The following is a 13,675-nucleotide window of genomic DNA, read 5'->3' on the forward strand; positions in this document are numbered from 1 at the left end:
CCGCTATTCCAATACTGGTTGCAGATCTCCACGCTTAGAGGTAACGAAGGAAAGCGTTGGAAGGAGACTGGCAGTCTGTAGGTAAGCCAAGGCCCTTCAGGGCTGTTGCGCAAAGGAGTCATTCATTAGTTTATTTCAGTGATCAGAGGCCCCCCCCCAATAATTTTGACAAGTCTGCGCCCCTGCTGATAAGATTATACTGGCTGTGAGTGCAGATGCCAAAGCCTTGCTTGTCGGCCAAACACAGTTCAGAATGCATTAATACGAAATAGCAGATCTAATTATCTTCTTAAATTCAGCTTCAGTTTTCATCTTAACTGGCCCTTGGTAGGGATTTTCATTAAATAAATATTTATTTTCTTAATTACTAATTTCCAACTTTACCTAAGTAGGATCTAGAAAAGTCCAGAAAAGTCAAGATTTCTGGATGTATTATTTTGGTAGACACCCTGTTATTGAACTAAGAACTACCCAAGATGAGACCATTTTAAATTACGGTAATAGCTGAATATTTGTTTGCCATTACAGGTCATAATTCAAATGTTGAGGGAGTACTTTCATTACCATCAGCACAACAGACTCACGAGAGAATTATTTTTTCATAATGTCTGTAAAATGTTTGGTATTGGTCCCTATAATTTCAACGAGTTTGACTGTCAATATATAGTTTGACAAAACCTGAAATTTTGATAAAAATTGTCTCCTCTGAGAAGTACAGGGTGTCCAAAAATGATTACCCTGATATCATAATGTTCTTACTCTTTAGTGATTGCACTGATTTTGATTTTTCTCATGCAGATGCATTGAACCAATCATAGAGTTTTCTGGCTGTGTGAAATTAATATGCAGGTTCATCACTAGGGGCGCTGCTACTGTTTAATCTGATCTAATCTTTTACCCTTTTCGGCTGTAACTGTTTCTAAAAAGTAAAAACGTTTGCATCCAAGATTTTTATCATCTTCACGTCTGGTGGTTGCTTTCCATAGCAATTTTGAAACTTCCGTTGCACTGTTTTTTGGTGATTTCGTCTCAGCCAACTACACGACACACCGAGCCTTTTTTTGTGTAGAAGCCATGTTTTCAGATTAATAGCAGCAGCGCTCCCTATTGACGAACCTGCATATTAATTCCACACAGCCAGAAAGACTCGACGATTGGTCCAAGGCATCCGCAAGAGAAAAATCAAAATGAGTGCAATCACTAAAGAGTAAGAATATTATGATATCAGGGTAATCATTTTGGGACACCCTGTACCACTTAAATCAAGTAGTAAGAGGTGCATGGATTAGTATGATTGCAAGTTTTGAAATTTTTCATTTAAACATTCATTGGGAAATATTTTTTTAAAATCTGAAAAGTGTCATTTTTCAACTACTTCCTAACGTGTTCTATAGAAATATGTATTATTTATTGAGAATGTGTTGCGTCCTACATTTTGACTTAATGTCCTACATTTTGGGACAGCATGTCCTACATTTCCCTTACAGCGATCTGGTAACCCTAAGTGAATCTAATGTGTACAGCTGAAATCAAAACTGAGAACTTCAAGCCCCATGGTGTCTCCACGATAACGTTAATGTTTCTTTTAATGTCTGGAAAGAAGGAAAGGACACTCCTCAATGCTAAACAGGAACCAATGCACAGACTGAAGGCTTTCCAGCTGGAATTTTTTCCAATTGGTTCCGATAGCCAATATGAGTTTTTAGACACACTATCGGAACCAATTGGTCTATTGGAATTGAATGGTCAATTGCAATGAATTGGTTTCTATTGGAAAGTATTTTATTGTTTTCAATATATTGCTTACGAAAAATTCTTATCTATACAACTGTAAATGCAATGGAGAAATCCTATAAAACAACTAAAATAAATCTCTGGTAAAGCATGTGGAATTTGTAACTTAGAAAAACTTTCACATAAAAAAACTTTTTCAAATATATGAACACGATTTTAACTCTGTAGCTTCATTGTGATTAACACACTTATTGAAAATCAAAAAATATGCTACTTCAGTCATAAATTGACATGTTGTTGTTCCTTTATACATGCAAAAACGGCAACAAATTAGGTTAAACAAAGAATCTGATCCACAACATTTGAAAAAGTGATATACAAACAAAAAAACCTGTCAAGTTTGACTTAGTTGATCAAAACATAGCTCATTTTTTCAATTGCATTACATTCACACAAGAATAACCATGGTAATGTCATATTGCAAAAAGAAGAAGAAATATGAACATTTATTACATCTCCTAGCTCCTTTAAGGTTGAGTTGGTTCTTAAGAAAGAGTAGTTGTTAGGTATTTATTAAGATAAATCTGACTTCAGTAGTATGCATTAGAATTCAGTCAGAACAAATTCAGTTCAAGTGTGCTGTTTTCCAAAGAACTTCTAAATCACAGGAAATGTGTCAAGAATCAAAGTACCTATGCTTTGAGTCAATAAATGAATTGATAACATACTGCTTCTAAAATATATACGAACTTACAATTGGATACAATTCACCAATTGGAAATTGTCTTGATTTTCCAATTGCTTTCAGTAGAGATTTCAATTGAAACCAATACATTCCAATAGAATCTGATTCATTCCAATTGATACCAATTGAAATTTCAATTGGAACCAATAGAAAATTCCAGCTGGGTTGTGATCTGTCAGTAGCACTTGGCTCACATCAGAACTATACTCATAAAACTGACCACTATCATGAAAACTTTTAAGAACTATGAAACCAACAGTGTACTTTAAGCCCAACTTGGGGGAGGGAGCAGAATGCGAATTACCATCCCCAGGTGTTACCAAAAACATCCTTGTGATTTTTAATAAACCTGTAAATTGGGGAGGGTGTACCCCTCTAAGTTAGCTATTCAGACCAACTGAAACAGAAATGATGTTGAGGGTTTGGTATCCACACCAACCCATGCAGTCGTGAAATGTTATGCCAGGTGTTCATATCATGCCATTGTATGGTGTTCTTATTGGTAATGCTTGGTGTATATACTCTGTGGCCCATATCAGTGTTTCTCAATCACCTGGCTGTGACAAGTTCTCTTGAAATTTCTGACTTGCAGCCTGAGCCGGCAACCACCTGGAAGGATGGCCTTTCATTCGGGATTCACCAGCAATAAGAATGTGAACTACCATTCCAGGAGGTTACCAAAAACATCCTTGTAATTATCACCAGTGCTGGTGATAATCAAATCTGCTGAGAGCAGTCACCCATGCAGCCTCCAAATGCCAATCATGGGACCATTCTTGAGTTAGGGCTGGAAGGATGGAGCAACTTGCAACTCAAGTTGGCAACCACCTGGAAAAACAGCCTTTCGTTTGGGGTTCATCAGCAATAAGAGGAAATGAAATGCATGACACTGGCGGTGATGGATGAAACGATCCTACTGGGGCACATGTTGCTTCTGGCTCCAAATTTGGAGGCTGACTGACTGGCACAACAGTCAATTTACTCTTCTTCTTCCTTCTCTTGCAGGTCTGGGTAACCAAAGCTCATTCTGAGACTTCAAAAATTGATCATTCCGTTGACGATAAGGTCTTCGTAATTTTCTTTTTCCTTTTGGCTTGTATTTTAATAATTTTCGAGGCAAACACCTATCTGTCATCCTCAGAATATGTTTGTTGATTCCACTTTAACTAATATTTTAAAATTTATTGCATCATTGCATCATTTATTTTGCATTTCTTCACTTTGGATTTTGTCTCTTAAGATTACTCCACTCAAAGACCTTAAAATTCTAATTTGTGAACAATTTATTCTAGATTTATCACGTTAAGAGTCCAACATTCCTAACATATAGAAGAGCCGGGTTTTGAAATTATGGTATTTAATTTGAATATCTTTTCTCATCTCTATTCCAAAATTTCATTTAATCTATTATATTTTATGGAATTTTTCTCAACATCTTTTTGGTGTTCAGACTGCGAAATATGGCTTCCCAAATATAAAAAGTCTGTTACCTGTTCAATTATTTTATCATTTACTCTGGGAAGTTTTTGATCATTTTTTGCCATTAACTTTGTTCTATCCTTGGAAATTTTCATGTTATAATTTGTATGAATTAATTGAAGTTTGAAAACAGATATTTGTAGATGATCTTCACTTGCTGTAATCAATATCTGGTCTGCAAATATTGCTATTTGTAGTATTATATTTCCGCCATTCGTGAAGGCTTTAAAGATTTTCATTCCCGAATCATTTTATCAAGGTACAGAATAAATAATAATGGAGATAGACCACATCCTTGTCTTAGTCCTTGACTTATTTCAAAGGCTTCTGTTGTTCTTCCATGATCTATTTTGATTTTCACTATGTAACTTATAATGTTCTACAACTTCCCATAATTTATGTCTTTTTACTGTCATATGCCTTTTCAAAATAAAAAAATAATACATAAAGTGGAAAATTAAATTCCTGTATTTTTTTGATTAATTGTTCCAGTACAAATATAGCATCTATACAGGAGTGACCTTTTTGAAAACCACATCACAGTTTTTAAATGCAGTTTGATGTACCATTGTGTACCTAAAATAACCATTGTATATAGTTTGACTAAGTTAACATTTACTGTATGGGAGTCTCTTCCTTGTGTTAGCCTCTCAGGATGGGAACTTTTCAAGCATGCACTTTTCACTTTTAAAACTTTGCACAAAGTACAAATAAGAAAAAAATTAAAGCTTAAGAAATATTTGTGGTAGAGATTATGTCAGCTTTTTTTTTTCTCGGAATAACATTGCTTTTAGCAGAGCTGAAATTTATACATTGTACTTCCCAATAATGTAAGTTAAAAGAAGAAGAAGAAGAAAAGAAAATTGCAATTAAAAAAATGGCCTCTTGCAAGCACAATAGACTAAAGTGAAAGAAAAATGTAGTTTGTAATAATAGTGGTACGTTCCTACAACTAGGAATGTGCCAAAGCCAATTTCAGATGTATGAAAATCGGCAGAAATTGACATATTGGCATCGGCAATAATCCGATATTTAAGCTGGTACAGATAGTACCAGAGTTTACCTTCTAATGAGTTTTATATTTTAATTTTTAAAGTTTTATTGAAAATTAGGTTATGATTCATCATCATTTGTAGAGTTTTTGTAATAAAATTATTGCAAGCTCTCATTCAGAGGATCAACCTACCTCAAAATCAGAAATAAAACAATACATTGCTGAACCAACTATTCCATGCGCAGAATCTGCTGTTGTGTTGGAAATTCAAAATAGAGTATCCAAACCTGAAGCAAGTGGTGAGAAAATACTTGGACATACTTGCTGCATCAGTATTCAGTGTTGCTGGACAGATTTGTGATAAGAGAAGAAGTAGGTTACTTCCAGAACTTCTTCAAAAACTCGTGTTTCTGAAGTTTAATCTGGCACAGTGGTGTAGCAGCTGCCCCCGCAACCCCCGCAATGCAGGGGCCCCCAGGGTGTATGGGCCCCACAATGTGCTCCTGAAATATTATATAATCGCAGAAATTCCACAGATAGTGGCACTTATAAAAATATTGATTTTCGAAAGGAAACAGAAATTTGGTTCCCAGTAACATCATATGACAATGTCTGCGATAATAAGCAGTGGAGTATTGTCTCAACCAGAGGGCCCCGGGCCCCTCCGAAATGTAGAATTAATTTACTTGCTCCCCAGATAGCAATCAATACTCATCTCATACCTTTATAGCTAAGCAGTTTGTCTTAAACATAGTGTGGTGTGTCAATTGTCTACAGGTATGAATCCAGTAGAAAGATTCAGTTGCTCAACCAGTCGATGTCTTATTACTACACAATAAACATCAAACTTGGTAATTTATGACCTTTTACCGCTAATATTAGTTTTATATGTGATATTTAAAATGTAACTTTACACTAAATATTTTCAAGGGGCGCCAAGCCTTTTCATATTGAAATAATAGCTGAAATGAATTTCCTATATTATCTACACCTGTTGCGTTTTAATTCAAAGGGTCCACAAACTTCAGTAGGAGGTGGAGTTCAGGGGCAATTAGCCCTTTGCCCTAAGAGCAATCCCCTACTCTGCCATGCAGGGTACACCATATGAGTTAAAGGTGGTCATTATTTTGTGTAATTTTGTAAGTTCATTTTTATTACACATTGAAATTTTGTGGACTAGCTAACTAGTGAACGAGTACGTCCGTCCCACTCTGGCATCATATTTTTAAGGGGGGCCCCAAATATTTACTTGCAGGGGGGCCTCCAGAGAACTGCACTATGCCACTGATCTGGCAGCATTAAATTTTTAACATTAAGAACAGGAATTCATTTTGCATTTTAAAGAACTGCTTATGTACTAATGTTAAAACTCTTGACAATCTGTTCTTCTTAAAGGTTCACATATCCACTTTGCATCTCTTGAGAATATATATGTATATACATATGGTACGCAATAGAAATGTACATAGCAAATTTATTTTTGTCATGCTGAAAATAACATCCCATTTCTGTTGAATAATCTTATGTATCGGAATAGGTTAAATATCGGCATCGGTTCCAAAAATTATCGGTGAGTACATCAGTATCGGTAAATTTTGAACTTCGTCACATCCCTAACATCCAAAAGTTCATCAAAGGTGTGTTGAAGAAAGTCTTGTACTTTGCTGGGGGTAAAAATAATGTGTAAGGAAAGTAGTGTTGCCAGCTGTTTTTTTTTTTTTTTAATTCAAGGGTTAGGTGGGAGAACAGCATATGCTGAACCTCACCCGCTAAATAAATATATATTATTATTATTATTATTATTGTTACTTCTAGCATCAGCCTTTTGGATGCTGGATGGACCAAATTTGCAGGGATGCAAGACAAAGACCACTCTCTGAGGAAGGACGTAATGTCCGTCCCCCATTTTTTAAAAAAAGAGAAATTATTCAACATTTTTGAAAGTTGTAATTTTTGGGAAATTTCGAAAATTGGATATTTTCCCCCTAGACTCATAAGTGTTGTAATTGGACAGTTGTAATTTTTGGGAAATTTCGAAAATTGGATATTTTCCCCCTAGACTCATAAGTGTTATGAGTCTAGGGGGAAAATATCCAATTTTCGAAATTTCCCAAAAATTACAACTTTCAAAAATGTTGAATAATTTCTCTTTTTTGTTGAAGGTTGTGAATGTGTTCTTTTGTTCTCATTCTTACATGTAAAAATGAAATATATCAGCAAAAATCGGTGGTTAAAGAGTTATAGCCCATTTTATTACAACTATCCCATAATATTCAGAGGGAAACATACTTTTTTGAATTCTGCTTATTAATAATAGTAACAATAGATATGTTGTTTTGTAATTCGAGTATGTCATATCTTCACATGTATACAAATGACCAAAACACAGAACTGAAATATGTGCAGTTTTGAAGAAATGGCACATTGATTGCTACCACATGGTGCTTGTGCAGTTGCCCTGAGCACGATGCACTCATTGTGAGGTGTGTGTGGATATCAATCGTCCTGAGGAATTTAACCTAGATGGATTGAAAAGGAATGGACAGTAATGAAAATACAAAGGAAACAGCTTTTTATTTATTGTAACATACTTTATTCTCTTGTAATACATTATGAGTTTCTCTGACACAGGAAGCATGCTTAGTGCAGACAATATTAACTGCCAATGCACAGTCAACAATAGTACACATGGACACAACATCATCTAAAACAGCTTTTACTCTCATCTCTACACTCACCCTCCCTGCCTCACTAAACGCAAATGTCTACGGTGCCGAGTGATATAATTATCAGGCTTGCAAAAATTAATATGCACATATTTTTACAATACCAAATGCTGTTATTGTTTACAACATGGATAAGGGCTATTGCTATCTCTGTTTAGTAGTGCTAGATGTTATTTTTTTTGTTAGTAAAAGATTTTTGTACTACTGGTCCCCATTGTTAATGGGGTGAGACAGTATGAACGTCCTACCATTTTTTCACTATTTTATTTGTAACACGAAATATCTTGTTTCCCTTAAAGTTGACTTGTGAGAATTCTTGCGTTGATGCACAGCTTGTGGCTGAAGAGAACAGTGTGCATTGACTCGTAAACATGCAAATTACACATGCACACTACACACTCGTTAACATTCATGCAAGTGCCACTTCACTCTAGATTCATTCACAATCCTTATACACTAATATAACAACATGCCATAACAGGATAACTCAGTGAATAGATTGTTCTAAAATTTCCAAAAGAATATTTAAAATTGATATAAAATCTTTGATTCCTTATTGAAGGTATTAAAATTGCAGTTTTTTTTCATGCCTTGAGACTTGTCATGTTTTTTGTAGTGTTGTAGAAAATTGTAAAAAAATAATGGAAATTTCTACGTATTGTTTTATGGTGGAAGACACAACTAGCTCAAGTGGAAAAAAGGGAAGTGGATGGAAACTAATGTGTGGTTTTTAGAGCAGTATTTTGCTTTCATGCATTTGGTTGTTTATTATTGTTCACTTTTCTGTGTTTGTGATGGTTGTGGTTGTGTTGTGTTTGTTCCCTTTGGAAGTGGAACAAAAAGGAATTTTAATGGAAACTTCTTCCCTGTGTGCATTTCACAATTGCCACCCCTATTTTGCTACCAGACTTGTCCGGTTATTTCATGCTTATTTGTTTCAATAGTCATGGCTAATTCTGATGGACTGCTTAGGAATAAGAAATTTTGTCTGGAATTTTATAATTTACCCAGAAAATATGTAACTATCTTGACAGGGGCAGCTCAAGATTTTCACCCAGGTGAGGTGAAATTTTGGTGCACCCCACCCTGTCCACTCCCCCATCTTTCTACTTTGGTCCTCGTACTTTTCATCTTCCTCCAATAAAAACAAAACATGACCGGGGTGTATATATGTACGATTTTAATGATGAAAATTAATAGCCTTGTTTTTAAAATACTTTAATTGATACTGTTAAAGAACATGTTTATTGTAGGTATGTGTTTATTTAATACCTACATAACGACAACAAAGTAACAGTAATTTTGCAGCTTAAATTGCTACATGATTTTGCACTATACTTATGTTATGCAGCAGTAAATTCAATTAATTCTTGTCAATAAATCAAAATCGTTTTAAAACAAGTAGCCATGGATCCGATGGAGGTACATATTGGTTCGGAGACCAATTTAAACAGTTCCAGGTTTGACACCCTAGGCAGTCACCCAGGTCTTAAGCTCCCCCCTTGTATCTTGATAACAATCATAGCCAATTCCACACAGATAAAACAGCTAGAAGAGAAAAGCGAGTGGGAGAGCTATGACATGGTTTACCAGCCCCCTAGGCAAAAATTCATGTTGCTACATAGTTTCAATTTCATAATGCATGCAATGCATAAAATATGTAATGAATTCCGATGATAATGAAAATTGCAAGTGTCCTTCCTTATTAATAATAACATATTTCACTGAGTTATTCCGTTGCAAGGTCATGCTGCAGATTTTTGGTGGGTGGGTGGTGGTGAGAACCGTTTTTGGGTTCTGCAACAACACACCCTATTCCACTGGAAGACATGGATGTTGCCTCAGAAAAAATCGTTAACAATTTTTCTGAAATATTGCTTTCAATATTATTGTTACCATTATTAATATTCTCATCTTATGGAACATATTGTACAACAAGAAATATAATCTCTCATTTAATACAGTCAATATGCACACAGCAACAAATATAATAAGAAAATATGTAACAAGAGATGGAACCTTATGTGCATGTCTCTTTGGAATGAATGTCATGATTTGAATATTTTTTTTCCAGTTCCAAGTAAACCCCCATCGAAAATTATTTGTTTCAATGTTCTGAATAAAGGACAAAGGAGTTCTAGTTAGCTTTTGAATTATCAGTTACGGTAGGTTTTGTTAGTTTTTGTAAGGTGTTATCTGGTTTATTGTAGTGAGAAATCAGGTTTTCATAAATGCAGTACTAATTATGACAAGTTAGAAATTGTTTTAGTGAATTTCCAGTTTCATTACCCTCATTGTAATCGATTTAGTGAATGAAGAAAACTGCATCAATAGAGTGGCCAAGTAGTAAATGTAAGTACGATATATGGATGGACACAGTATTTATTACAATAAGTACCAATTTGGTATATTCATATTTGAAATCCAGAAGATAACTAGAAAGACTTGAATTTTTTGAAAACAATAATTCTTCATCTATTTGCAGTCACTGTAAAAGAATGCAATATCGTCTCCATGCAAATGATATTCATTTATAATTTCGTACCTGAAAGAACTTTAAGATAACTATTCGACATGTTACTAGAACTATTGAATTTTCTGAGCAATTACGAATTAGCCAAAGAGACTTGCTACAAGTATTCTGACTAGAATGTTATTTCCATCTTCTGCATCAAATCACAATTGAATACATAAATAAGCAACTTCAAACCTTTTAACATGACAAAGAACAAATATTCAACACATGCACACACTCTCTCCCTCTTAAAAATAATATTTCTTTTACTTTATTTGTCTCTCTCACATCTTAAAAATCATGATCTGTGGATCTAACCATTGCTACAAAGATGCTGTAGCATACGGTGATGAAACACCACATAAATTTGTCACCACAGAAAATTTGCAACACTGTACATATATAGATATTTCTATGTATTATATAGATATATTTTTATATAGATCTCTTATTTACATGTGAATCTAGATTACTATGCAGTAACCAGGACATATCACAGCAATATACAACATACCAGGCAGTGGGCGCATACTCACGTGGGAAAGTGAATTTTTTTTATAACAGTTGTAAGTTAAATGCCAAACTTTTGTAGAAGTCTTGTACATTTTTAAGGTTTGTTACTCGTTTGGTTTTATTCAGTGTAAGGCATGAGATAATGCAAAAAAGATTCACCTTCTCATCAGCGTGTATGTCATTAATGTCATTTGGTCTACAGTTTTACTATATGTGTTTTTTAACATAATTTTTTCCTTTTTTGTTACTTTAACAACACTACGTTGTCCATGACTGACGTACCTCTGTGGTTACGTGTTCAAGTCTGTTGCTGCGGAAGACATTTCGCCGTTTACGTACGATTAATGTGCCTTTTTAGTTTTATCTATCCCCCAAAATCATCTACAAAATCATTCCTTTCTTATGAAAAATATATTCTGAAGAGTTACGAAATAAATATCGTTGTTTCAAAGACATTTGCCACTCCTCAACCCTTTATTTCATGGTCATTTTCTACTAAGTCTCATTTATACCCTGGAGATTATTACTATATTGGATAACTAATAGAAGCATTAAAATCAGGTACCATGGACATTGTTATGTAAGGAAGATAGAACCAAACTATTATGTTAAATATCTTAGAGAAGGCACAGATTATGATAATGAATTAGCAAGAGAACTACTTGGTTAATACTTACTAGGAAAAGATACAGGATTCTATGATGTCAAATTATGTGTAACAAAGGCTGGAAATAGAAATCAACAGTGACTTCGGAACTATATCGAAGAGCCTGTATACTAATGCTCACCGTACATGTATTCGTAGTTTCCTTATTTAGTCCTTCACAAGTCAAGCAAGGGTTCTGCCATATACGTCAAGAAAGTGAAACCAAAAAGTGCCAATGAAAAGGATGCTCACCAAGGATATAGATATAAGAACTTATATCTTCGTTAACCATGAAGAACGGCAACAATATATAATCGCAACAGACTCTCTCACGTTCCCTACGGGCATTGTTACATTTCGGATTTTTTTGTGTGGAATTAACCCTGAAGAAAATGCCATGATGATGATAATGACAACAGTCTCTTTGCAATGTTGCAGGGTAAAAAGCACAATATATATCTACACATTACAGCACACCATCTACCCTGCACATCGAGCTAAAAGACAAATTACTGACTAAAGGGTTGTTTTTACCCTTATTGATCACTCAAAGAGGTTCAGACAGTCATTTTGTGGTCTACGTAGTGCACATTTATTGCAATGCTACACTATATTTTTCTGCTGAGGTTGCAGGTTTTTTCCCTTCAAATATATATTTATTTATATATATATATGTATATATCTTTCTTAAATTATAACATCTCTTCTTTTTTCAACATCAAATGTGAAGATAACAGATTCCTCAAATTATAATTCAACATGATACTAGGTAAGTCTACTCTAAAGCCACGTTGTGCATTAAAGATCGTGTCCCAGTCTATCTAGCTCTTCTAAGAGGAACTCAATGTCGGACTCTGTCACGGCTATGCTAGAGATGATGTTTCGGAAGAAGTTGGGAGTGTCGTCCAGTGGCTGGTAACCAATCATCAGAGTTCCAGACTCCATCATACGGCCTTTGAGAATGGGTGTTATCTGGAATAATTACAGCAAATTTTAGCCGACAAGGAGAGAGTGGTAATCAAAATAAGCACATGCGTTATTTACATATACACAGTAGTAGGGACATGACGAATTCCGATGTAAGAAAATCAGTCTAAAATGTAATGTTGAAATTGATGTCAGGAATCATTAGGAAAGAAAAGTCAACCAAAAATTATACATTTCACACATATAATTTAATTTTCTTCACAGTAATATATGTTAATTATTGCGAGAATGTTGCAGGAATACAACTTCAGACTAAAGAAGTGTTTTTTGAAGGGGCGACACTATTATGGAGGCAAATGTACTTTGCTTGGCCCCCTGCTCCCTTACCTCCCTGCTGAAGCTTTCCATGGAAGAAATCTTGCGGACATTCATGTACTTTACAATCTGATATATTTTTGGTAAGTTTAATACAGTGCAATATTATACTGAGCCTCCCTGATGGTGGTAATGTAGATTTGTAATCAGAGTCTTGGGTTTTATCCCCTATTAGTGGTCCATATACAGTGGTTCCGATTTCATTTTTAACTGTAAGTTTAGTCTTATTATAACACCATTAAGCCTTGTTTCCATGATTATGAAAAAATATAAATATGCTGACCAAGGCAGTAATTTATTTTATTAAAAACATAAACTAAACGTAACGTTTCAACCTTCTAGCAAGGTCTTCATCAGGCTCTGTATCAAATACAAAAGTAACAAGATACCAAAAACAGGGCATTATATATACACAAAACATTACTCCCTCCATACTATTAGAAAGTTGTTTTGGAACTTTCTAGCAGGTGGCTTTCACTTGTGAACTGAACTTTCACCTAAAAGGCTAAAAATATATGCTTTCATATAGAATGTGGTTGGGCTTTATATCTCACGCTCTTTTTCCTTCATTTTCTTCCTTCTCCTCTCCTCTTTCTCTCTTGTCCTTTCCACTCTTTCTAATAGTCTGGAGGGAGTAATATTTTGTGTATATATAATGCCCTGTTTTTGGTATCTTGTTACTTTTGTACTTGATACAGAGCCTGATGAAGACCTTGCTAGAAGGTTGAAATGTTACGTTTAGTTTATGTTTTTAATAAAATAAATTACTGCCTTGGTCAGCATATTTATATTTTTTCAAGTTTAGTCTGTTTTAACTCAACTTCTCATTGGACACAGTTGTCTTGATTTGTTGGACTCTCTCATTTGTCGTGTATGTAATGTTGTTCTAATTGTTTAGCATATTCTTATCAAATGTGCTGATTTTAATATCCGCAGACAAACTTTTAACCTTCCCAACTGTTTAACCTCCATGTTGAGAGATGGTGACAATGTTTCAACCAACATTCTTAGCTTCCGTACA

At 34.7% G+C, this 13,675-nt stretch overlaps 1 protein-coding gene across 1 annotated transcript in view; it reads right to left on the reverse strand.

Annotated features, from left to right (window-relative positions):
* Positions 1-7,526: 7,526 nt before the first annotated feature.
* Gad1 (glutamate decarboxylase) overlaps positions 7,527-13,675 on the reverse strand; it is a 97,045-nt gene continuing 90,896 nt past the window's right edge. Inside the window, exon 11 of the mRNA XM_083143343.1 lies at positions 7,527-12,324. Within this exon, the coding sequence (XP_082999469.1) occupies positions 12,151-12,324 (174 nt within the window). The 3' untranslated portion in view covers positions 7,527-12,150. The remainder of the gene's footprint in view (positions 12,325-13,675) is intronic.

The sequence above is a fragment of the Lepisma saccharinum genome, chromosome 21 (genome assembly GCF_977018435.1).
Source record: "Lepisma saccharinum chromosome 21, izLepSacc3.1, whole genome shotgun sequence".
NCBI lineage: Eukaryota > Metazoa > Arthropoda > Insecta > Zygentoma > Lepismatidae > Lepisma > Lepisma saccharinum.